Genomic DNA, 23,704 nt, shown 5'->3' on the forward strand with positions numbered 1-23,704 from the left:
ATGTCCATTTTAATTGGAACTATTGTATCACCCTCCTCAGAAGGAGTAACGGGACTCAAAGAGCTGGCTTTCTTACGAGACCTGGCCGAACAGAACTCCTTGAAGTACGGCTTTCCAGATCGTTCCGCCCTGCCCGTCGTGAAGGGCAGTATGATGGTTCTGAATCAGCTCAGTAACCTGGAGACCACAGTGGGGCGCTTCTACATCAACCTCCCCAATCGAATGATCGATGTGGCCTCCTTCAGCTTGCCTTATGCTGACCAGATGGGAGACGGTAAGTTAAGATCTTGAACTTGGCATAAAGCTCATGTCTGGCACACTAACTTTCCTTCTGACAGACCATATGCACTCAGAAGACCTCAGCAGAAATGGCTCTGCAACAGAACATGCCAATGGTAATATATACTGTAAGCTTAAACTATAAGTAAAGCCAAAAATCACAAATGCAGAGTATGCTCTTATGGGACTGATAGACATGCTTGGTTGGAAATTATGCATACATAGGTTTGCTCATAAGTGATATTTGCCTTGATTTTATAAAAGGTCTCACATATAATTTTCTACATTTTGGTAAAACTTTATTAGGCTGTGATGGAAATGCACCATATAAGGAACAGTCATAATTAGATTTTACATGTAAAAAGTAATGTTTTTTATTAAAAATAGTTTGGATTGATTTAAAAAAGTTTTTTTTTAAAGTGGTAAAATAAATGATGTTGTTTTGGAAAGTGCCCTTCATATAAAAAAGGAAGTAAAAAGAAAGAAAGAAGCTGAAATTTATTTATATCTGTTTTTAATATCTGTTTTAAAAATCACCCCCTGTGACAATGTGCCCAAAGTTAAAGAATAAACACATATATCTGCTTAACTTTGTTAATTGTTACTTTTGAGTATTTTTGATCTTTTTGGCAATGGCTTGTAAATCACAGTTAATAGTATTTCTTCATGAATTACTGTTTACATAGTTTGACTTCTTAGCATGGGGATAGACTGAAAGGAACTTCCTCTGTTTTTTCCATTTGTAGGTTTCATAATGACTGTCAGCCGGCCATGCTACTTTGGAAACTTGTTGTTGGGTGTAGTTGGAGTGGACGTGAATCTGGCATACATACTGGAGGACGTCACCTACTACCAGGACTCCCTGGCCTCATATACATTCCTCATTGACAATAAAGGTATGGAGATGGATGTGGTGATGATTGTTTTAAGTGGAGATCCATGTGGTTCCATGAGCCAAAATAAGCCAATTGCTGCTAATCTGTTTGCTTCACTTCAGCTTGACTTTCTCACTTTATCCTGAATTGGGATGTCTGATCTTCAGTGACTCAAAAACACTGGACTTAAGGCCATTAACCTTTAACAGGCCATTAGGGGAATCAGCTGACCCATATTGGGCAGTTCTGAGCCAACATGCCTGACATCATGCCTGTTTTTTTGGAGTAGGAACAGCAAAACTCAGTGGAGTTGAACTTTTCAATGAGAACAGCCCTGATGATGATGATGAATTTAAAAAAAAAATGAAATCAAGTATTTGCTGGCTTTCATTTACTCTTCATCCAGCTCTAAACTTTTTATAGTTTTTCCATGACTTCACCCAGGAGGGAGAAGTGTTTCTGAATTTACAAAGCTGTTAACCTCCATTTAATACATATTAAAACAATTAGATAAGCCCATCCCAAATTGCTACTTTGCGCTAAAAGGGTGTGTTGTGTTACATATGTAATAAAATCAGGGTTATTATCTGTTCCTGAGAGTATACAGTCTGTCCTAATGACTGGGATAATGAAGTGGCACCTGCTGTCTCCAGCTGTTCAGTAAAGAGATGTGTTAGAACCGCCTCTCAGTGCTTTTTAAAATCTAAGCTTCATGCAATGTCAAGGGTATGTGTAACCTAGTAGTTTAAAATCTTGACTGGTATCTAAAAAGGTTGCAGGTTCAAGCCTTACAATGTTAGCACATTCTCCTTAACACCCACCACAATTAAAAAACATAGTATAGTCATAACAGGTAGCATAGTCATAGCCTGCAAGGAAAAGTTATTCATTACATATGCAACAGCAACATATGAAACAGCAAAAAATGTTTATTTAGTTTATTTCTAATTTAATGTAATTATTCAATTGTATAATTCTAAAAAAAAATTAATGCACACCAATATTTAAATTTTTTAACTAAATAAAATAAAATAAAATGTATGTTACTCACTTTTGAATATCTTCCAGGCTACACCCTCATGCACCCGTCACTCACCCGTCCATACCTGATGACTGAAGCTCCTCTCCATACGGACATCATCCACTATGAGAACATCCCAGGGTTTGCTGCTGTGCGTCAAAATATCCTCAGGTGAGTGTTCATGGGATTTCCCGTTGTTGCTACAGTTTCCTGTGTTACTCACGTGATTGCTAAGCTCATGTTGTGTGCTTCCTATTAGTCTTCCCCTGGGGAGCCAGGTCATTGCTGTGCCTGTCAACTCTTCTCTGTCTTGGCACATGAACCGCCTACGTGATCCCAGTCGAGATGCCTACAATGTCAGCTACGCCTGGAAATTGGTACGCTATTCATTTATAGGGGCACAAATGTTGGCTTAGAGCAGCCTGAGGGAGAACTAGACTGTGTAAAATGACTATACTATTCTTTTTCAGTGTCATTTTGTCATTTTTTTTAATTCTTCTATGCATTTTGTTTTTGTTGTTGTTTATTAGAGAAGTCTTTGATCAGAGAAGAATCTTTAGTCACACTTTAGATTAGGGCCCAATTCTCAGTATTAACTAATTTTGTCTCAATAAACTCAAAATTACTGCTTATTAATAGTTAGTAAGTTTAGGAATTGGGTTGGATTAAGGGATGTCCAATACGGTCATGCAGAATAAGGCATGAAGATGTGCTTTATAAGTACTAATAAACAGTATCCTAGTAATATGCATGCTAATAAGCAACTAGTGAATAGTGAGAATTGGACCCTAAACTAAATTGTTACCGAAATTTTTTGTATACATCTCTCATTTCTCTTATCTTGATCTCTAATTTGCAGGTTCAGGACACCTCGTTTATTTTGTGCATAGTTTATGTTCAGCCGGAGATCCCGGTGAAGCAACTGAAAAATCTGAACACGGCACCCAGCAGCAAACTCCTGTACCACCGCCTGGATCTGCTGGGCCAACCCAGCTCCTGCCTCCACTTTAAACAGCTCGCTACAGTTGGTAAGCTCAGACTAAACATCAACGTAAGCTTTACATATTGTGTAAAAAAAAAAATGAAAAAAATCTTAGCATTTCTCTTAGCAGTCGTGGCCTAATGGTTTGAGAATCAGACTGGTAACCCAAAGGTTGCGGGCTCATTTCTCAATACCGGCAGGAAATGACTAAGGTGCCCTTGAGCAAGGCACCTAACCCCCAACCGCTCCCTGGGCACCACAGCAAAAATGGCTGCCCACTGCTCCGGGTCTGTGCCCACGGTTTGCAGTGTGTGTGTGTTCACTACTCAATACTCCTAATGTTTGTGCACTAACTTGAATGGGTTAAATGCAGAGGACAAATTCTGAGTGTGGGTTATCATACTTGGCCTTCACATTTCACTTTCACTTTTTTAATATACGGGTAAAAAAAAAAAAAAAACTAGTGCATGGTATTCTCATAGTTGTTTGGACATGTTCCATGCAGAGCTTACATTTCTCAGTATCTAATTTAAAGATAATTTATTTAGAAATCACATCCAGATTGGATATTTACCAAAACTCTTTTGCATAATTGCTCAACAAGTGAATTTGGTAACACTTTATTTTGCTGTGTCCTTGTTACACGTTACATGTAGTTACTGCAGTAATAAATATGTTATGCATAATTGCATACAACTAATCCTGAACCAAACCCTATTCCTAACCATTACCCTATAAGTACATTTAGTTAATTCATTTTACTCAGTACTTAAATGTATAGTAAATACACTGTAACAAGGACACCTTAAAATACAGTGCAACCATGATTTTTTTTTTTTTTACCAACATAAGCCAAAAAAAAAAAAAGACAAACATTAGCAGAGGGCAGCTGGTCAGCGGCAAAAAGCTCTTTTAGTTAAAGTTGTTTTATTGTTGAATTATTGTAGATCACATATTAGTTTTCTTTCTTTAAAAGGAACTGGATGTGGTAATGTGTTAACTCCTGAAAAATAGACAACCACGCTCAAAAGATTGGGGTTGGTAAGACTTATTGAATGTTTTTAAAAAGAAGTCTCACCAAGTCTGTTTTTTTTTCTGTAGCAATGTAAAAGCCTTCCATTTCTTGCTGAATAAAAGTGTTAATTTCTTTCCCAAAAAAATCTTACTGACCCCAAACTTTTGACCTATAGTGTATTTTTTTCCTTTACTTTAGTGACTATTGTTACTAAGAGATGATTAATAATGGTTTGGTTAGGGGCTAATATAATTAAACCGCAGAACTGATTCATCTCTTTTTTTCCCTCAGAGAGTCCCACGGTGATGTTGTCCGCTGGTAGTTTCTCCTCTCCATATGAGCACTTGAGTCAGCCGGAGACCAAGCGCATGGTGGAGCACTACACTGCTTACCTGAGTGACAACACCCGGCTCATAGCCAACCCGGGCCTTAAGGTACACGCAAACACACACTTAACTTACTGCCCATCTCAGCAATACATGTTTCGTAGCCAACCAGGGAATTCCTCAATCATGGTTAGTTTCTCCGTCCTGATTGGTAGTTGTTAGTTGGCAGTGTTCCTCTCCTCTTTAACTCTGCTTTTTCATTAGGGAAATGCAGCGCACCACTCTATATGATTCTCAGATAAGTAGAATTCTTTAACACCCCTTTGGTCTTCCAGTCTTCTGTGAGGAATGAGGTGATGGCCACCAGTCACGTGACAGATGAATGGATGAGTCTTATGGAGATGAGCAGCCTCAACTGCTACATTGTGAGGCGTTACATAGCAACGCCCAATGGGGTGCTGCGGATTTACCCCGGTTCGCTCATGGACAAAGCCTTCGATCCCACCAGGAGGCGATGGTAAGATTTGAGCCTCAGGATGGAGGTCTTCAAACTCCTAGTGGGACACTGGTGAACAGTTCTCACAGTCTGTTGACTAAAGCTTAGCAAACTGTCAGATTCCCAAGGAGTTATTTTGAGTTCATATGTAGCCATACTTGCACCTCAAATGAGGGTGTATTTTTTATTAGAAAGAATGTATGATCCTAAACTTTGATACATTCGTAAATTTCTGTTTAAAATGTGGTTTTAACCATTGACCTTTTTGTTTTTTAGGTACCTACATGCTGTAGCCAATCCTGGTCTCATTACCTTTACTGGACCCTACCTGGATGTTGGTGGGGCGGGCTATGTGGTCACCATTAGCCACACCATCCATGCCTCAAGGTCAGTTGTTTAAGTATAAACATGCGTTGGAGACACAGGGACTTCGAGTCAAAAAGGTTGAGAGCCACTGGTTTAAACACATGATTTTATGTATTAAACTAGCATTAATTTATTAAATGAATGGACATTCATTTATTTTTGTTCATATAGACTTTCATGTTTTTGATGCCTGTATGGATCAAACTTTATACCCGATAATATAAACATAGAGATTTAAATATTTAAATAGTTCAACCATAAAATTAAAATTTTGTCATCCTTTAATCATTCTTAAATTGTTTGCTTTTCCCTACAATGAAATGGCTGATGCTTTACACTGTCAAGCTCTTAAAATGACTAAAATAAAGCACCATACTATCATAAAAGTAGTCCATATGTCTTGTGCGCTATGTAACAAGTCTTCTTAAGTCATAAAATAACTTTGTGAACAGTCTTTTTTATTTTATATCATATCATTTACACACATCCAGACCTCACACGCCATGAGAAATGCAAAATGTTTTATATCTAACCTAGCATAGTTTGTCATAATATGCCATGAATGTGAACTGCCCCTTTAATGTAAAATTGAGCAAATTAATTGTGCAACTAATTTTGTCACTTTTGCTTAAATAGCACTTTTTTTTTGGATTTTCTGTCTAGCTGAAGAATGCATAGCATATATAGTATGTAATAGTACCTATTGCTATTGAAAAACAACTGCCTTATCACTGTCGGCTTTGTGCTTGTACAGTGTGTATGTATAGTCGTGTGTGTTTAGAGATATGATGAAGCTGTTTGAAACTGGCAGTGTTCCAAAATGTCTGGTGTAGATAAAGTTGGTTTTCCCTCCATGTTTTCCTATCAGTTCTCCTAAGAGGAGGAAATGTGACTATGGAGTGTGTGATCTGATATAAAGCTCCATTGCGGTGACCCATGATATTGTAGATCTCCTCATCCTTCATATTGTTCAGCACACTTATCTTCCTCCTTTCCCAGTTCCCAAGCGGCCTCTGGTTACACGGTAGCGGTTATGGGCATTGACTTCACTCTGCGCTACTTCTACAAAGTTCTGCTGGATCTTCTGCCCATCTGCAACCAAGACAAGGGCAACAAAATCCGGTAAGGCCTTCCCACTGACCCCAACCCCCCATCTCATTTCTGTTGGGTTCTTCTCAAACTCTCTAGTGCCTGCCAAGACCCCAGTGTGCCGGCAGTGGTGTCCAGCGTAGTGCCTGAAGCTATCGATGCCCCACAGAGGCTCTTTAAAGCTCTTTCAAATGAAACTAATCAGATTTGCTTCTGTTGGAAAAGAGGCATTCACTTAGTCTTCTCTGCATGGTTCTAAGCTCGCTCTTTTATGATAGAAGGGGATGGAATGAGAAAGATCTGAGGTACGGATCAAGAAACAGCGAGGGAGGGGTGAACATAGAGAGAGGGGAGAGATAAGAAGGGAAAAGTATAAAGACTGGAACAATTATACTTATTTTTTATTTAGTGCTTGTCTATGCCAAAGTCGCAGCAACAATACTAGGATGTTGTGGTGGTAGTCAAGGTGGTGTTATTGCTAGGTGGTTGCTTATGATATCCTAGTTGCAGAATAAATGAGTGCCTAGTTAGAAGGGCTGCACTACTAAATATTTGAGCATCACACCATTAAACTGTTTTTTAAAACATAACTGTGTAAACAAATATATTTATGAAAGCAGACTGATCAGTGAGCTCATGTTTTGTGCGACAGAGCCTTATACTGTATATATTACGATGTTAACAGTTACACTCCTTTACATTTTAAGAGAGAGAACGTTACATGAATAGACAGCGTCTTTTTAGCACTTCCTCATGTGCGTTAATTAAAATATAAAATAAAAAAATAAATCTAAAATTTCCAATATATTTTATTTATATCTGTCTGATCTTAGATGCAGTTCCTGAATATTTCATATTTAAATGTATTATTTTAAATGTCATATTACTTAAATGTTTTAAAACAAGACAAAACAAAAAACTAAAACAACTAAAAATCAAGATAGTTCTTAATTTAATTCGCCTACATTTCTGGAATTCTACAATTTAATTATTTTTATGATTTTTTAAAATCATCTTTAATTGTAAATAGAGACTCCTTATTTCTGTCAATTAAAAAAGAGTGTGGAAGGGGCTTAGAATATCTCTATTATTGGTTATATAAAACTACAATTGATTTCATGATTATGTTTCATATTCAAATGGAAATCTGATTTATGTTGTCACTAAGTCATCTATTAACTAGTAAACCCCTAGTAAACTAGAACTAGTAAACTAGTTCACTCAACCCCTAGTGTGAACTTTGTTCAAGTTATCAATGGCTGGTTTGACTATAAATATGCCTTTAAATACAAGTCTAAGCGATTTGCACATTTTTAATTTTCCATGTCCAAGCTCTTATAAAAATAATGACTCACCTCCTCAATAAGCTGTACAATTTGCTCTAGCATTCATGTCTGCAGCACAACGTTATAACTTTAAGAATTAGCAATAGTAATGCTTGCCTTTGATAGCACAGCATGATAAACCCTGCTGATGCAATAAAATGCCATGGAAGAAACAGAGTAAGATTTTCAGGACTGACTGAAAGACACAAAGGGAGATAAGCTGATTAGGGCTGCATTCCAGACACATCCTGTTATGTTAGGTGCCAGTGCCCCCTTCTTTTCTCTCTCTTTTACCCTTCCCTCTCATTCCTCTCTTCCCTCCCTTTTTCTTTCTTTTTAACTCTATTTCTACCAGTTCGTCTCTCTCTTTGTCCCTCTTCACGCTCTCTCTGTCTCTTTATCTGTCTGTGCCGTGGAGGCCAGAGTGTTCTTTGAGTTTTCAGTGCTATGGTCATTAAACCGGATTAGTGAAGTGGAATGCCTCAGTGTGCCACACAATAATGTTCTGAACTGCAGATGGTACTCTATGAACATACAGGAAGCCATCTACTGTTTCCTTCCACCTTTCCCCTCTAAATGTCATCTTGGATCTTTGTACTGGCTCTGGTTGCTTGATCCTGTTTCTCTTGGTCTTATGTGTATATATATATATATATGTATATGTGTGTGTAGGTGTTTTATCATGGAGGACAGAGGATATCTGGTGGCCCACCCGACCCTGATCGATCCGAAAGGCCACGCTCCTGCAGAACAGCAACATATTACTCATAAGGTAAGAAATTGTGGATCTCAGGCCTAACTTTACTTAAAAATGTTTCTTTCTTTTTTTTGTTTATGTTTTTGCCCTGAGGAAAATGGGACTGTTTCTCATATTTAGCAATATTATATTCAACGATTGGTATTGAAACTAAAAAAGAAAACAAGCTTCTTGAGTTCATTCGCTTATTTTCTTCTGTTTTGCTTGACTTTAGGAGCCTCTAGTGGCCAATGACATTCTTAACCACCCCAACTTTGTGAAGAAGAACCTGTGTAACAGTTTCAGTGATCGAACCGTGCAGCGTTTCTACAAGTTCAACACCAGCATTGTGGTGAGTGGAGTCACATTAATAATGTCATACAAAGCTACTGTAAAATCTGTTTTAAGGGACAATCCCATCGTTTTTACAATAAGGTTAGTCAGTTACTTATATTAATGATGTTTGGCCGCCACCTAGTGGAGGTTATTTTAATAGCAGCTATAGCAGATGTGCTTTATAGTATATATATATATATATATATATTTTTTTTTTAAATGAACAAAGTTGTGGCTTTTTATACAGAAACTGTATGCATAGAGTGAAAGACGTTTGAAATAAATTAATTCTTTGATGCCTCTCTTTGTGTTTGTGATTTTTAAGGGTGATCTGACAAACCTAGTGCATGGCAGTCATTGCTCAAAGTACCGGCTCACCCGTATCCCAGGAACCAATGCGTTTGCTGGCATTGTCAATGAGACCTGTGATTCACTGGCCTTCTGTGCTTGCAGTACTGTGGATCGTCTCTGTCTTAACTGCCACAGGTAATGTTTAACTTCTGCAGCAGAACTTTTATTAATTAATGTAAATGTTATGGCATAGCTTTATTTATTTATTTGTTTATTTATACTACTGTTCAAAAGTTTGGGTTCAGTAAGATTTTTTGTTTTTGAAAGAAGTCTCTTATGCTCACTAAGGCTGCATTTATTTGATCAAAAAAATGCAGTAAGAACAGTAATATTGTGAAATATTATTACAATTTAAAATAACTTTTCTTTATTTTAATACATTTTAAAATATTATATATTTAATTGATGGAAATGGTACATTTTCAGCATCCATTATTCCAATCTTCAGTGTCACATGATCCTTCAGAAATCATTTTAATATGCTGACTTGGTGATCAAGAAACATTTCATATCATTATCAATGTTAGAAAATTGCTTAAAGCTGCTTAACGTCTTTGTGGAAACCTTGATGCATTTTTTTTCAGGATTTTTTGATGGATTGAAAGTTCAAAAGAACAATTTATTTGAAATAGAAAACTTTTGTAACATTACAAGAAAGTTTAATCAATGTAATGCGTTTCTAAATAGAAGTATTAATTTCTTTTAAAAACTACTTACTGACCCCAAAATTTTGAATGGCATTTATTTATTGTGTGTGTGTGTGTGTTTCATAAATACAAGAAGTTTGTAATAAAAATGTTATAGCCAATTAAATTAAATACAAACATTACACTTTATGAGTTTCCCATCCTGTGTTAGTGTATTTCCTAGAATATGGAAGTTCAGGTTGGACACATTGAAGGATTAATACTTTTTGGCAATTGCCAATAGGCTTTTGCTACAGTCAAGTGTGCAGCACAAGTCCTAAAAAGTGAAGTCACAGCATTTTGATTGCCTTCAGCCCCCAGGTGTCTGGCTGCAGTATAGGTCATAGACTCCGCCCTCTCTATGAAATCTAATGGGACCTGAGCCGATCTAAAAAAATCCAATTAAACTTCAAATATTTTTTTTCCAAAGATCGTTTCTGTCATTTAAGGTAATTCTTAACACGCAGACGAATGTTCAAGTGTTCAATTTTTTTAATAAGTTTGGTTTTAGTTTTTTTGATGCTATAAAAATGGGGTGTTACATCATGATTGACAGCTGTGCTTGCTAATGAGTCTGGATGGGACCTTGATACCACCACACTCCGAACTACGTAATCGGCAACAAACAGTACTGGGGGATTTTGGCTTAATTTTTCCGCAGTGAAAGGAAGTGGAAACATGCGGTCCATCTTTTGTTGTTTACACCCTATGGTTACAGTCATGAACCATGAACATTTGAGTGCACTTTTTTTTTTTTGTCAGAAAGACTGAAAATTTAACTGCTAAAAATATTTCCATCATCTTTTAGGAGGTTGCTTCAAAGGTGAAAGACTTGGACTAAAAGCCACACAACTCAATTTTTGCTTTTATGGGGTCTTTATGTCACTATACATAAATAATAGTCAAGTTGATAGTTCCAGGTTAAAATACCTTCAAACAGACTTTTTCAGTATATTCCTATCTTCCACAGAATGGAGCAGAATGAATGTGAGTGCCCCTGTGAATGCCCTCTAGAGGTGAACGAATGTACTGGCAACCTCACCAATGCTGAGAACAGGTAAACCACTGCTGCTTTTCTGGACACTCTTGCATTATTTATAGACAGACATGTAAATGTAGACAGTGAGCCTTTTTAAACCGTGTTACATGTTGTACACAATGTGTTAGGATGCAAAGTGCTTGGAGAATAGACTGCAACGATATAAGATCCATAAATTAATCACTGGACCAAATGTCCAGATTCTCATCAGCATGCACTGGAATGAATCACACTTAGTCACACGCACGTACGCACGCACTTCTGCCTGTCACTTAATCAAGTTCTTGTTTATCACGATGAATAGACATCCAGCCACCTGTGTCCTTTATTAGCCGTCAGCTCAGAATTGTTCCTCAATAGACATTTAGACACGTTCAGGTTTGTCACATTATTCCCAGCTGAGAGATCTCAAGGCATTTACCTTTCTGTCACTGCGCCATCTGTTCATTTAGTGAAAATATGTACAATTGAATACTAATAAATCTGTCCTTTACTACAGAGAGCTGGGTATTATTGTGTAACAATAAATATTGTTCATTATTTGTTGTATGTTGTATATCTACAGAACAACATTGTTGCCAGACTGTTAGTAATTACAACTAGCTTTGAGTTTAATGAGTTCCATGTTGTATTTAGATCCTAACTGACTCAGCTTGCCTTGTGTGTGTGTGTGTGTGTGTGTGTGTGTGTGTGTGTGTGTGTGTGTGTGTGTGTGTGTGTGTGTGTGTGTGTGTGTGTGTGTAGAAACCCAAGCTGCGACGTTCACCAGGAGCCTTTGTCTTTGACTGTAATTGAGCCCAGTCTACAGGATACTCTGCCCCAGTGCATCAACACCAGATGCAGCCAGCGCTTCACCAGCAGGTACGTCATACACTCTATCAGTTGGGATCAGCCTGCCCTTAACAGAAACACAGGGTCTCTGAGAGTAATACTGATTCTCATTTCACTTATTTACAACCTTTGCTGACCAGAACAAAAAGCATGTGTGTTTCTCAAGATAAGGCAACATCTGCTAATATTAGATATTGATGATGAGTTATGTGCTTTAATGATTTGCATGCTTTCGTTCATTGTAGACTCAAAGAACCAGAACTGTGTTTTGTGTGACTAGATGTTAAATATGCAAAATCACAACTTTTGGATTTAAGGAATAAATATAATCTACTTTATAAAGTGCTTATATGCATTTATATTAGAATGATTTCTGAGGGATCGTGTGACACTGAAGACTGGAGTAACGGCTGCTGAAAATGCAGCATTGCAATCCAGGAATAAATAACTTTTTTTAATATATTCAAATAGAAAACTGTTCTTTTTAATGGTAATAATATTTCACAATATAACTGTTTTTCCTGTATTTTTGATAAACTAAATGAAATCTCACCGACCCTAAACTTTCAAACGATAGTGTATGTGTTATATATATGTATGTTCTGGGTTTCAGTGACTGTTTTGGTGTTCTGGACTGTGAGTGGTGTATGGTGGACAGCGATGGAAAGACCCACCTGGATAAGCCTTACTGTGCACTGCAGAAGGAATGTTTTGGAGGGATAGTGGGTGCCAAGAGTCCTTATGTGGACGGACTGGGCATTATAGGTGAGCTACTACTGCTGAAGTCACACTTATTGGAGTTTATTTATATATAGTTTCTGTTTATAATAGCATATGTTGGTAAATAGTAGAGGGAACTAGTTCATTGGTTCTTTTTTTTAGTTTTGGAGTTTTAGAAATATATGCACAGACGTTTGGAATTACACTGACTTTATGAGTCACACATTGTACCTTGAGGATTTTTGCTAGCGTGTATGCTGTATTTGATTATTTCATTTCATTATATAATTATTTTTGTACTACTTGTCTCTGTGCAGACGAGGAGTTGGCTTCGCTGAACATGATCAAGAGTGCGCCCGTGGGGCCAGTAGCAGGAGGGATTATGGGATGCATCATGGTGCTGGTGTTGGCTGTGTATGCCTACAGGCACCAGATCCACCGTCGCAGCCATCAGCACATGTCCCCGCTGGCCGCACAGGGTGAGTCTGGACACTTTAAGTCTTGGGGCTGGGGCTGTTTGGAAATAATGTTTGACTCTATTGTCATTATTATTTTACTTTAATATTTTGCACTGTATAATCGAACGAGTTAAGGTAACTCAAACCATTTTGGAAAACGATTGCCTGGAACCATTTAAGTATCAAAATCAATGTTTATGAGTACTGTCAACTTATTCCAATTATTAAACTATAATTCCACTTAAATACTTTGTGTAGCTGAAACTCAATTAAATTGCATTAAACCATTAAAATCTGATTTTTTAAACTATATAGATAAAGGTGACTTGACATTTACTCTCCTTTAACAGTCAACAGTAATATGCTGTTGTAACACATTATATTTGAGTTGGTGGTGATGGCGCAGTGGATAAGACACATGCCTTTGGTGTGAGAGACCCGGGTTCGAATCCACTGTGAGACACCAATGTGTCCCTGAGCAAGACACTTAACCCCTAGTTGCTCCAGAGGCGTGCGACCTCTGACACTTAACCCCTAGCAATTGTAAGTCGCTTTGGATAAAAGCGTCAGCTAAATGAATAAATGTAAATGTAAAATAAGTTCTGCTTAATACAATCAGTTAGTGATTTCATATAACTTTTTTCTAAGTAACATGTTCAGAGTGAAACAGGATATTCAGGGATTAAAAATGTAGGCTAGGACTTTATAAATCGAGAATTGATTACAAGGTGACAAGTGATCTCTTGACAAAGAGTCTAGTGATGTCAGCCTGAAAAGAAAAGAGGCAGAGCCTTTTAGAGGCAGAGCAAGTAAAACTCACTTTAATGAGGGACAATCATTGAGTGCACTTACTTTTAAAGTGTGCTACTCCCTGTGCTAATGAGGTACTAAGCTGGCCGCTAAAAGGACCTTAGAAGGATATAAAAGTAATTTAAAGAGTAGAATTGCCTCTTCCCTTGCAGTTTCTCCCTAATGCTCCCAATTCCGCCTCTATATGTGCACGACTAGGATTCATAACTTTTGGTCAGATGCAATTTAAACTGGGTTTTTATTTGCAGTTACATTAACTGTCTGAGAGAGTATACTTTATTGTAATTGAATAGACAAGAATGTTATATTTCCTTGAATTGGCTCTCTACAGTTTTGTAATATCTGATTGGCATTCGTGGGCAATTTTTATTGATTTTTTTTTTTTTTTGAGAAAGACTGTGGACCAAAAGAGAAGACAAAGATATATTACATCAAATGTGTTCAGGGTTACTTCATCTTTCTAATCTTCTTCTCTGCCTGTCTTGTCTCCCTCTCTCTATGTCATCAGAGATGTCTGTGCGGATGTCCAACCTGGAAAACGAGCGAGATGACCGTGATGAAGACAGTCACGAAGACAGAGGAATAAGTAAGATACCCGCCTGCATGTCTGGCACAGATGCACACAAATGTGCACAGACATCACATTCATGCCCATTTTTGCATTAGTAATTACACTGAGGGTTTTTATGTACATCAAATCTGCAGTATTATACTTAGTACCATTAATGCTGTTTTTCACTGATTCAGTGCATCAGCAACAAATGAATGATAATCCTTGAATTCTTTGTGTATGGTGTGCTGTTTTAGTCTCCTAGAGTAAATAGCGAGCATTCATGCTAACAATGGTACTGTGTCATTCTTGTTTGATAATTGCCTTTAAACAGCCATGTGGGTTAGTCTGATGTCGTAATTGGTCTCATTTTTAATGACAATACTATAATGTGTTCCTAATGTGTTCAATACCATCTGATTTACATCACAGAGTTGTTTTAATTAGATTTTGTGCTCTGCATGCATAACTGTAAGAAATGTATATTATGAAACATTATGCATAACTGTAAGAAATCTAAATGAATGAGTAAAGTTAGTATGGATATAATCCTGATTATCAGTGGAAAGAATTGGAAATGAGGAAAAATGTGTACTAATGCTCATACTATCAACTCAGTTTGTGAAAACAGACAAAACACATACAGAAAGTTACTTCTGATGGAAGTCTATAGGGAAACCAGTGTAAGTGCATAACTGTTTGTGCATTTTTTTTATTGGATTTTTGTTTTACAAACTGAGGTTGAGGTCAAACTTATTGGTAACGCTTAATGGTCCAATTCTCACTATTAACTAACTATTAACTATGGCTTTTGCCTCTACAATCTCCTATTTACTGCTTATTAATAGTTAGTAAGATAGTTGTTACGTTTAGGTATTGGGTAGGATTAAGGGATGTAGAATATGATCATGCAGAATAAGGCATTAATATGTGCTTTATAAGTACTAATAAACAGCCAATATCCTAGTAATATGGATGCTAATAAGCAACTAGTTAGTAGTGAGAATTGGACCCTAAACTAAAGTGTTACCAAATGATTAATCAACATTACGTCAAAGAGGGTAGAGTTTAACTTTGGGAATTAAATCCAAAATATTCCCTTAAATTGAAGGAAAAACCTTGTTTGGCAACAGTTTTCTGAACTCCGACTCAAAGAGAGTTTGTGCATATGCAGAATTGGTTAATTAAAACACAAAAGATGGTAACATTTTACAAAACTGTCCAATTTGTTGTAAATACATCTGGAACAAACAATGAACAACTATTTATGGCACTTAGTAACTTTGAGTTGGTCATTTTAAAATATACTGTTGTTCATTGTTAAATTATCAAAACCAGGCAGTTTGACTGGTACTTTAACACACTGTACTGTTTATGTAATGGAATTAACATACAGTGCACATAATATCCACACAGTGGTGTGATATGGTACTTTGGAAGTCTGAGTTAGACATTACATTTTTAGTTTTTCCTCATTGTTTACTGAGTTCATCCTCAGTATAACCTTTTATATGAGAAATATCTACAATTGTGTTATTGCCTTTTAAATTTCCTGTACTCTTGCTCAGCCTCAGACCCAAGTGTTTTATTCTTATATGACCGTTTGGCTCTTTTTCTCTCTCTCTACAGTCAGTAACACTCGATTTATTGCTGCTGTTATTGAGAGGCACACACACAGTCCAGAACGACGGCGGAGATACTGGGGCCGGTCAGGGACAGAAAGTGACCACGGTAAGCGCAAGTGTGTGTGTGTGTCTGTGCACTCTTCCCTTAAACTCTAAAGGGAAAAATATATTTGTAGGTTTGAAAAGATACTTTTGAAACAAGGGTCATAGGAAAAAACTAAAAAGCGTCACCATCAAATTTCTCACCTGAAAATATATGGTGAGTGTTGTTATTATTGAAATAAAGCAAAGCCTACCCCAGGAGCTCAGTGTATGCTTGTGTTCACCATCCATTTCATTGGCGGCTCCAGGCTTGGGTTACACAGAGTCTACAGTGCATGCTAAATCTGCCGCCCCTCAGGGATGAGGCTTTCTTGAGATCATTGTGTAACCAGCAAGAGTAGAAAGGGCAGCCCTATTCCACAAGGAGAAGTGCAATGAGAAAACCGGAGAAAGAAAGACAGCAAAGTAGGTAGATTGAGAGATGCGAGAACCGTTAGAGGTGGCAAAGAGCAAGTACAGAAGTTTCTTCCCTGTATTTTCATTTGGCTGGGTTAAAGGTCGCCTCCCACTGCCTACTCAGTCATCCAGCTTAAGGGGTTGTTTTAAAGCAATATCGATTTGGCTTTTGAGTGTGTGTATCTGGGAACACAGCGCTGAAGCTTTTTCCTGTGCGCTCTGACTCATTACCGCTCCACCAACACAGTTTTCGCCAGGAGCAACGTAGATATACGAGTTCTCGCTGTAGAACGAGGTTTAAGAATTTCTCTAAACAGAGATGTGTTTACTGCCGGGAAGATGTTTTTTTAGTGCTTGTTTGAATGCTTGGCTTTTTGATATGTTTAGGGAAATATCCTGATCCAGAATCAGTCTCCCAGCTGTTTCATTCTCACTACAGAGTTTTCAAAGCTGATTCCATATCAGCTCTGAGACAGCTCATGCAAACATTGATCAAAGTCAGGATCATAAGAGGTTTTTGACCTTTCTATTCACCTCCGATCCCGTTTCAAATGTCAAATGTGGCTGGACGTTTGGCCACTTGACAGCAGGGCAAGTCTTTTCTGTGTTCTTCGTACTATACCGTCATTTAATAAAATGTAAAAATTTCTCACCATCAAGTTTCTAATCACATTTTATTTCTTTGTGTAGAAATATTCTATATAGTCTCTCAAGTCTGTATATTTAAAACTGCTTGTATAATAATAGGTGTAGTAGGAAGTAGGCATCAGGATATTGTTCCTCAAAACTGCGTACTGCCATTACTCTGCACCACAACTTCATAAATGTTATAATCATTTCTGCTACTGTATCAAAGCATTTACATCAAAAAGCTGTTTTTATAATTATAATATTGCATTGCACTAGTTAAAACATTATTTATTGTTCATAGTGTTTATGTGTAGTTACTGCTGTATACAATTAGTGGCCAAAATTAATGTCCAGAGGAGGTATGTGTCTTTAATGACCCTATAAGTTTGATTAAACCAAATCCAAATATAAGGAAAATATTTCATATTTTAAATAATTTAAATTTTTAAACATTTATTTGGCAAAAAATGGTAAACTATATTTACAGGTTATTTTACTATGCAAAAACAAAAGGCACACAGGAAAAAGCATACATTGACTAGAACATAATCAGTTATTATTATTTTGTAGGTTCTCCCTTGTTTTTGCATTTTCATAATTTCTTTGTATGACAGCCAAAATTATGTCCGCACAATTTGACGTTGCATTGCGTTATCACAAATAAAACAATGAATGTTCAAAAGTTATGGGTCAGTAAGATTAAAAAACAAACAAATAAAAAAAAAACACGCATTAATGCTTTATTTGGCAAGGATGCCAAAGACACACAAAAAAATATTGATTGATAAAAAAATGCTATTCTTTTGGAATTCTTTTCAACTATATAAGATAATAAGAAATGTTTCTTGAGCAGCAAATCAGCATATTAGAATGATTTCCGAAGGATCATGTGACACTGAAGACTGGAGTAATGATGCTGAAAATTCAGCTTTGACATCACAGGAATAAATTATATTTTGTTAAAAAAAGAAACGGTTATTGTAAATTTTTATAATATTATACAATATTGCTATTTTAAAAAATTACTCTGTCATGAGTCAGATTTTAATTACTGTTTTTTGTATAATTCAAATGGGAAAAAGAGATTGTTGTTTTTTCCGTGTGAAGAGTATGAGATTAGAATGGATCATGGTTCATTAAGATGATTAGTTTAACGAGGGACTAAAGTTCTCATGATTTCGATCAGCAGTTTCTACAAAATTTCTACAAAAAATTCTCTTCTAACTGCTGCTTTAGAGATACAAAAAGCTGTTAGCTATACTAGTAGAACATTTTAGATTCAAAGTTAATTTATACTGCAGCTTCGGAAAATATTGATTGTGATTCCATATGTATTTATATGTAGGTTATAGCACCATGAGCCCTCAGGAGGACAGTGAGAACCCGCCCGGCAACAACGATCCTCTATCAGCAGGCGTTGATGTGGGCAATCACGACGAGGACCTCGACCTGGACACTCCTCCGCAGACAGCCGCTCTTCTCAGCCATAAGTTCCATCCCTATCGGCACCCCCACACGCACCATCCCCTGCACTTGCACACGCACCATCTCCAGGCGGCGGTCACCGTGCACAGCGTGGACGCCGAGTGCTGATCCGGCCCACCCTTGACCCCCAACAACCCGCCAACCCTGCCTTTTAATGCCACTGATATCTTCATCCACCACCCCCAACATCAGCCAGACCTCCAGTCAGGCCCTGCATCCTACAAAAACAGGAGAGAACCAGAACTCCCAGCTCTCCCTGGGCATCCACTGCTGGTGGTCAGAGGTGTTTTGTGCTTAGTGACCATGGGGGTGAACATTTGACCCTCCCTCATTAGGGAGTGGATTTGGCAGGTGCATACAATACAAAGCTCCTTGTTTTTTTTTGTTTTGTTTTTCTATTTTTCCAAGAAACAATGAAGATGAAAGGATTATTTTTCTACTATTTATTTAACAGGAGTGGAGATAAATGAATGGGGAGAAAAGAGAAATTGACTGACTGATTTTGTCAGCTTTCTACTTAGCCTGTGGAGCCCATTCTAGAACCCGGCTCTGTTTTTTTTGTCCTCGTTTTGACTGCATAGCAGCCTTGAAGGATTCGATTCATGGCACATTTGAGTCTCACACATGCCATGAGAATTTCTTGTGGGGAGAGTAAACAAAGCATTTCAAGGAACAATAGACATGAATGCCTGTGCTGCACATCAAGGAGACGTGAAAAAGTGCTGTATTCTGATGAGCTGTCACTCTCTGGTTTGTTTGTTTTTTGACGGTATGAGATGATGGTGAATTTCAAGACACTGTGCAATGTGACCACGGTGTTCTGGGCCACAAACCCAGTGCAGGATATTTGAAATTTTTTAAAAGATGACTGGGAGAGAGACTATGCTCAGTCCTGCTACTGTGTGTGTGAAAGCTCTAGTCGTGTTTCTGTCTGCCTGATTATTTTACATTTGGTGTACGAGAGAGAAAGAAACTGAGTGTGCGTGTGTTGGTGCTTGTGAATGTAATTGTGTGTGAATGCGATGGATGTGTGGTACCCACTGATGGATCGTCTCCATTAATGTTGTTGATTTTTTTTAAGTCATTAGTCAGTATTGATGGAATGCCATGATATTTTTCAGATCCTTCTAAACCCATGTGCACTTTTACTCAACTGCCTGTCTACTGATATGTGGACATTGTGCTCCTATGGTTTTAGAGGGATTGTGTCTATTGTTTTCAGAATGAAATGATATACCATGTATATACATCTAAAATTTAACAAAGTAGCTATAAATGTGTCATACACTACAAATCTTTTATCTCCGTCCGAAGTGTTTTATTTTGTCAGTGTTTATTGAGTTGGATTTTTTTTGCGTATGCTCTTAAATCGCATTGAGATATGAGTGGGGGAAACAGCTAATTAAAATGTATGATTTTAATTTATCTGTGACGAGATAACACGGCCAAAATCATGAGCCAAGTGATTTTAAATGATCAAAACGCAACTTTTCTCACATGATACAGAAGTCTGGTATTAGTTCTGTCCAGCCATGTCCCTGTGAAATTTCAAACTCAAATTTCTGTTCAAAACTGTTACAGTGACAGTTTTAAGCAAGTATACCTTAGAGACTGCTGAATCATATCTATGAATCATATTTGATGGCTTAAAGTTCAGTCCGTGTGCAGCTATCATTTCTATTTGGTCATATAACACTTCCAAAGATGATATTCGATATATTGCTGGGCTAATGTGATAAACTGTTTTACTTTGAATGTGGCTGCGATCAATCTGGTTATGGTACCTGTATCTGCTCTGATTCCAGCATAAGTGATGATAACGCAGAATTTGGCATTTATGTTTATATACAGTTCTTCATGAAAAGATCCCATATTAGCTTTATTAAAATGTTTTACAGAGCAAGTACCTTCAATACTTAGTGGATGAAGATTTCAGTCAGCTCATAATTCAACCGCCCCAGGAGGATTGTGGGCTAGTTGTCACTTTTTACTCCAGTGAATCGGGTAGGGTTACTGAATAAATCAATTTCTGTATAGGCACGTCTTGGCTACGAAAAAAAAACTTTTAAATGTTATTGCCGAGGAAAAAAGATTCAGTTGATTAAACGCATTGATTTTTGCACTTTATATAAGGTAAGGGGAAATCTTTTCTGATAAATTAAAATTAATTTTTTGAGTTTTTTGAGTCTCAAACCAACATACATTTGTGTAACTGGACTTTTGATCTTATAGTTACTGAGAAATATGTTAGCTGCCCTGTTTGACAACTAGCCCCGATGTCCTCTAAATATTATTACTCATTGAACAGTTATCAACATTACATCTTTCTTATGGAAAAAACATTTGCATTCAAGTGCACCACTATTTCTCTATAGTGTATTTCTTTTAAGTATATACATTATAACCCATAAACATTGTAAAAAAAGATTTTATATGAAAAGAGATAACTGCATACAGTGAATTGTCTGTGTAAATGATGAAAAACAGTGGGCTTTACATGGCAGGATTAACATAGGCGTCTGCTCCATCAGCCCATTTCTGACCTACATTTACAGTTTTGGGTGCACATGCACATAACGGGCAAATAAGGTCATGTGAAGTGCAGGGTATTCCTCGCGCGATGCCACTGCCTGGAATTTGCATACAAGGTCATAAAAGACACAGTGTTACATTGGATAATTTTAACCCAAACAACAGTTGTGAGCACACAGTGAGGTTGGCATAAAAGTGGAGCACTTTTGTTAGATTGGGTCCAAGGAGGACAGCATCATTTTTTTCGTGAATTGGTTATTTGGAACATTGTGTTTCAAAGCACTTTTAAAGAAAACTATTCATATACCCTTTGCATCCTCACATCTTTTTTTACTTGAGGATGCAAAGTCATAACGTGCCTCCCGGCGTGGTATATTTTGCTGCGTTCACGCCATGTTGTGATGTTCTACTCAAAGCTGTTCACGTTCTCAGAATAGGAATTATTTGTCTCTATTACAAATTAATCTGTAGCGGTCATGTGTACAAGTCGGAGCTCTCAGAGAATTCCAAGTTTACAAATAGTAATTGAGTTCTACGAGGATGCGAGCGTTTTTTACAAGCTATAATCTCATAATTATGAAAATTACGACTAGTTTTGGGTGGCATGCATTACTAAGTATTTAATTACTGTAATTGAATTACTTTTCCCTTGAATAAGTAAGGGATTACTCTTAAATTTTCTGTAATTTAATTACAGTAACTTCTGATGTAATTGCATTAAATACTGTATTGACCATAGTACAATATATAAAACAATAGTGGAGTTAAGATCAAAATTTAACATCTACTGCTAAAATGTATGTTTTTAATGTAAACATACTTTGGTCAGTTCAAAAATAATTAATGCAATTTTATATTATTTATTTGAAAGAATTAAAAGAGCAGTTTCGTGTCTATCCTTGTATTGTTCAACTGGTCGAGGTTGATATGGGATTTAGAAAGTAATTAGTAACAAATAAGGCAATACTTTATAGATAGAGTATTTAGTACAGTAATTGAAATACACTGTTGATGTAATTAGTAGATAGTAATTACTTTTTTGGGGTAACTTACCCAACACTGATTATGACATGGTGTGTGAATGCACCTTTACATACCCTAAACATTTTCCAATATTTTATTTAGGCCTATACAGTTTAGTGTTACAGGGACAGTGCACATTAATAAAGATTTATGTCAATGTGCCAGTTTGGCCAACTTGGCTAATTTTCAACTGTAGTCCTGGGCAGGTGTAATTGAAATATGCCATATGTAAACATTTTTTCCTAATACTTTTTATTAACAAGAGTGTTAATTGTAATTTTATGTGTTCAGTTTATTTATTTGGACCGGAAAAAACACCATTTTTAGAACCTCTATGTAATTTGCATAACTATTTACATAATTATATTACGGATTAAAGGGTTTTTAGGGTAGGCTACATGTTAACTGCATAATATTTTAATATAGCCTATTAAAACCAATTCAAACCCCAAATCAGTCAAATCCTTAGTAGCCTACAGTCAATACGTTTTATCATTCAGTTAATTAGTTAACAGTTGTTAGACAATTGTCTGCTTATTACCAGTCGGGTTCACTCGGACCGATTCAGTGCGATTCGTCAACTAAATGCTTTAGACCCATTTAATGAACCGGTTCAACTGATTCATTGAAAAATATCCGACTCGAAGGATTCGAGTTAGTTAGTCGAAGCTATAGAGAAAGCCAGTTACTCACGTTGCTCCAGCATCTTCTCAAAATGCTTGTCTCATTCTGTCATTACCGCGAGGCAAACGTAGTCTATCCTGTGAGATGTGCAAACTGTTCACATTAATTACTTATTGTTCTCTCACTTTACAGTGAAACTCAAAATGTATGCATCAGTTTTGAAATCAGACAGTCGCGCATAAATGAATAAACCGCCCGTGGATTCGCGATGCTTCAGACCAAACACACACACACACACACACACACACACACACACACACACACACACACACACACACACACACACACACACACGAGACTCGGATACCGCCACCCACGCACACTATATGCATTAAACAGCTCGCGGTGAAGAGTTGAAGGTTCCCATCACTCCTTTTCATAAACACACGCGCGTCCCAGATGCGCGATCTGCCCGCTCCAACACTCACTCGAGCGCCCACGCACTACTTTTCTGAGCCATTGAAATATTCTGGTCTTCTCTCTCACTCCCACTCAGAGACGCGCTGAGTCACTGCTTCAATTCATGCTCAGGTAATTCAGATGAACTCGTATATGTTAGGGTCTTTCTGAAACTTCCCAGCCTTAGTGATGGTGGAAAATCATCCGTGTGCAATGATGGAATCATTAATCCGCGCACTGCAATATGAACTGACAATTGTAATTATCAAGCATTTTTACATTTCCGTGTGCTTTAAGCCCCAACGTCCTAAATCACACAGGTAATTTCACGCTAAATAAAACTGTTTAAATTGTTATTTGAATTGCTCTCGTGTTGAAAAAAAAAAAACATCCAGGATCAGAGCAATGTGCTAGCATCCTTATTCTTAAAGAGTCAAACGCACGGGTCTGTAAATATTGTTGATGTGGGATGTGTAGCTGCTGAAACTGAAAGCGTTCATTCAGGGACATTATAAGGACTCCTGTGATGGAGTCTAC

At 37.2% G+C, this 23,704-nt stretch overlaps 1 protein-coding gene across 2 annotated transcripts in view; it reads left to right on the plus strand.

The window, feature by feature from the left end:
• The window catches only part of cachd1 (cache domain containing 1), a 76,649-nt gene extending 56,826 nt beyond the window's left edge, over window positions 1–19,823 (plus strand). Inside the window, exons 9-28 of one of the 2 annotated variants that reach the window (XM_077198649.1) lie at window positions 41–274; window positions 339–395; window positions 1,026–1,175; window positions 2,223–2,346; window positions 2,435–2,552; window positions 3,035–3,203; window positions 4,464–4,606; window positions 4,834–5,015; window positions 5,271–5,381; window positions 6,360–6,482; window positions 8,447–8,546; window positions 8,746–8,862; window positions 9,172–9,332; window positions 10,854–10,940; window positions 11,667–11,783; window positions 12,367–12,518; window positions 12,791–12,952; window positions 14,250–14,327; window positions 15,921–16,022; window positions 18,390–19,823. In XM_077198649.1, coding sequence (XP_077054764.1) covers window positions 41–274; window positions 339–395; window positions 1,026–1,175; window positions 2,223–2,346; window positions 2,435–2,552; window positions 3,035–3,203; window positions 4,464–4,606; window positions 4,834–5,015; window positions 5,271–5,381; window positions 6,360–6,482; window positions 8,447–8,546; window positions 8,746–8,862; window positions 9,172–9,332; window positions 10,854–10,940; window positions 11,667–11,783; window positions 12,367–12,518; window positions 12,791–12,952; window positions 14,250–14,327; window positions 15,921–16,022; window positions 18,390–18,637 — 2,735 coding nt within the window. In that variant the 3' untranslated portion in view covers window positions 18,638–19,823. The remainder of the gene's footprint in view (window positions 1–40; window positions 275–338; window positions 396–1,025; window positions 1,176–2,222; window positions 2,347–2,434; window positions 2,553–3,034; window positions 3,204–4,463; window positions 4,607–4,833; window positions 5,016–5,270; window positions 5,382–6,359; window positions 6,483–8,446; window positions 8,547–8,745; window positions 8,863–9,171; window positions 9,333–10,853; window positions 10,941–11,666; window positions 11,784–12,366; window positions 12,519–12,790; window positions 12,953–14,249; window positions 14,328–15,920; window positions 16,023–18,389) is intronic. The other variant, XM_077198650.1, reaches the window with a different exon arrangement.
• The last annotated feature ends 3,881 nt before the right edge of the window (window positions 19,824–23,704 follow it).

Source organism: Siphateles boraxobius, unplaced genomic scaffold (assembly GCF_051911475.1).
Source record: "Siphateles boraxobius isolate OS27281-9 unplaced genomic scaffold, OSU_SipBor_1 41, whole genome shotgun sequence".
NCBI lineage: Eukaryota > Metazoa > Chordata > Actinopteri > Cypriniformes > Leuciscidae > Siphateles > Siphateles boraxobius.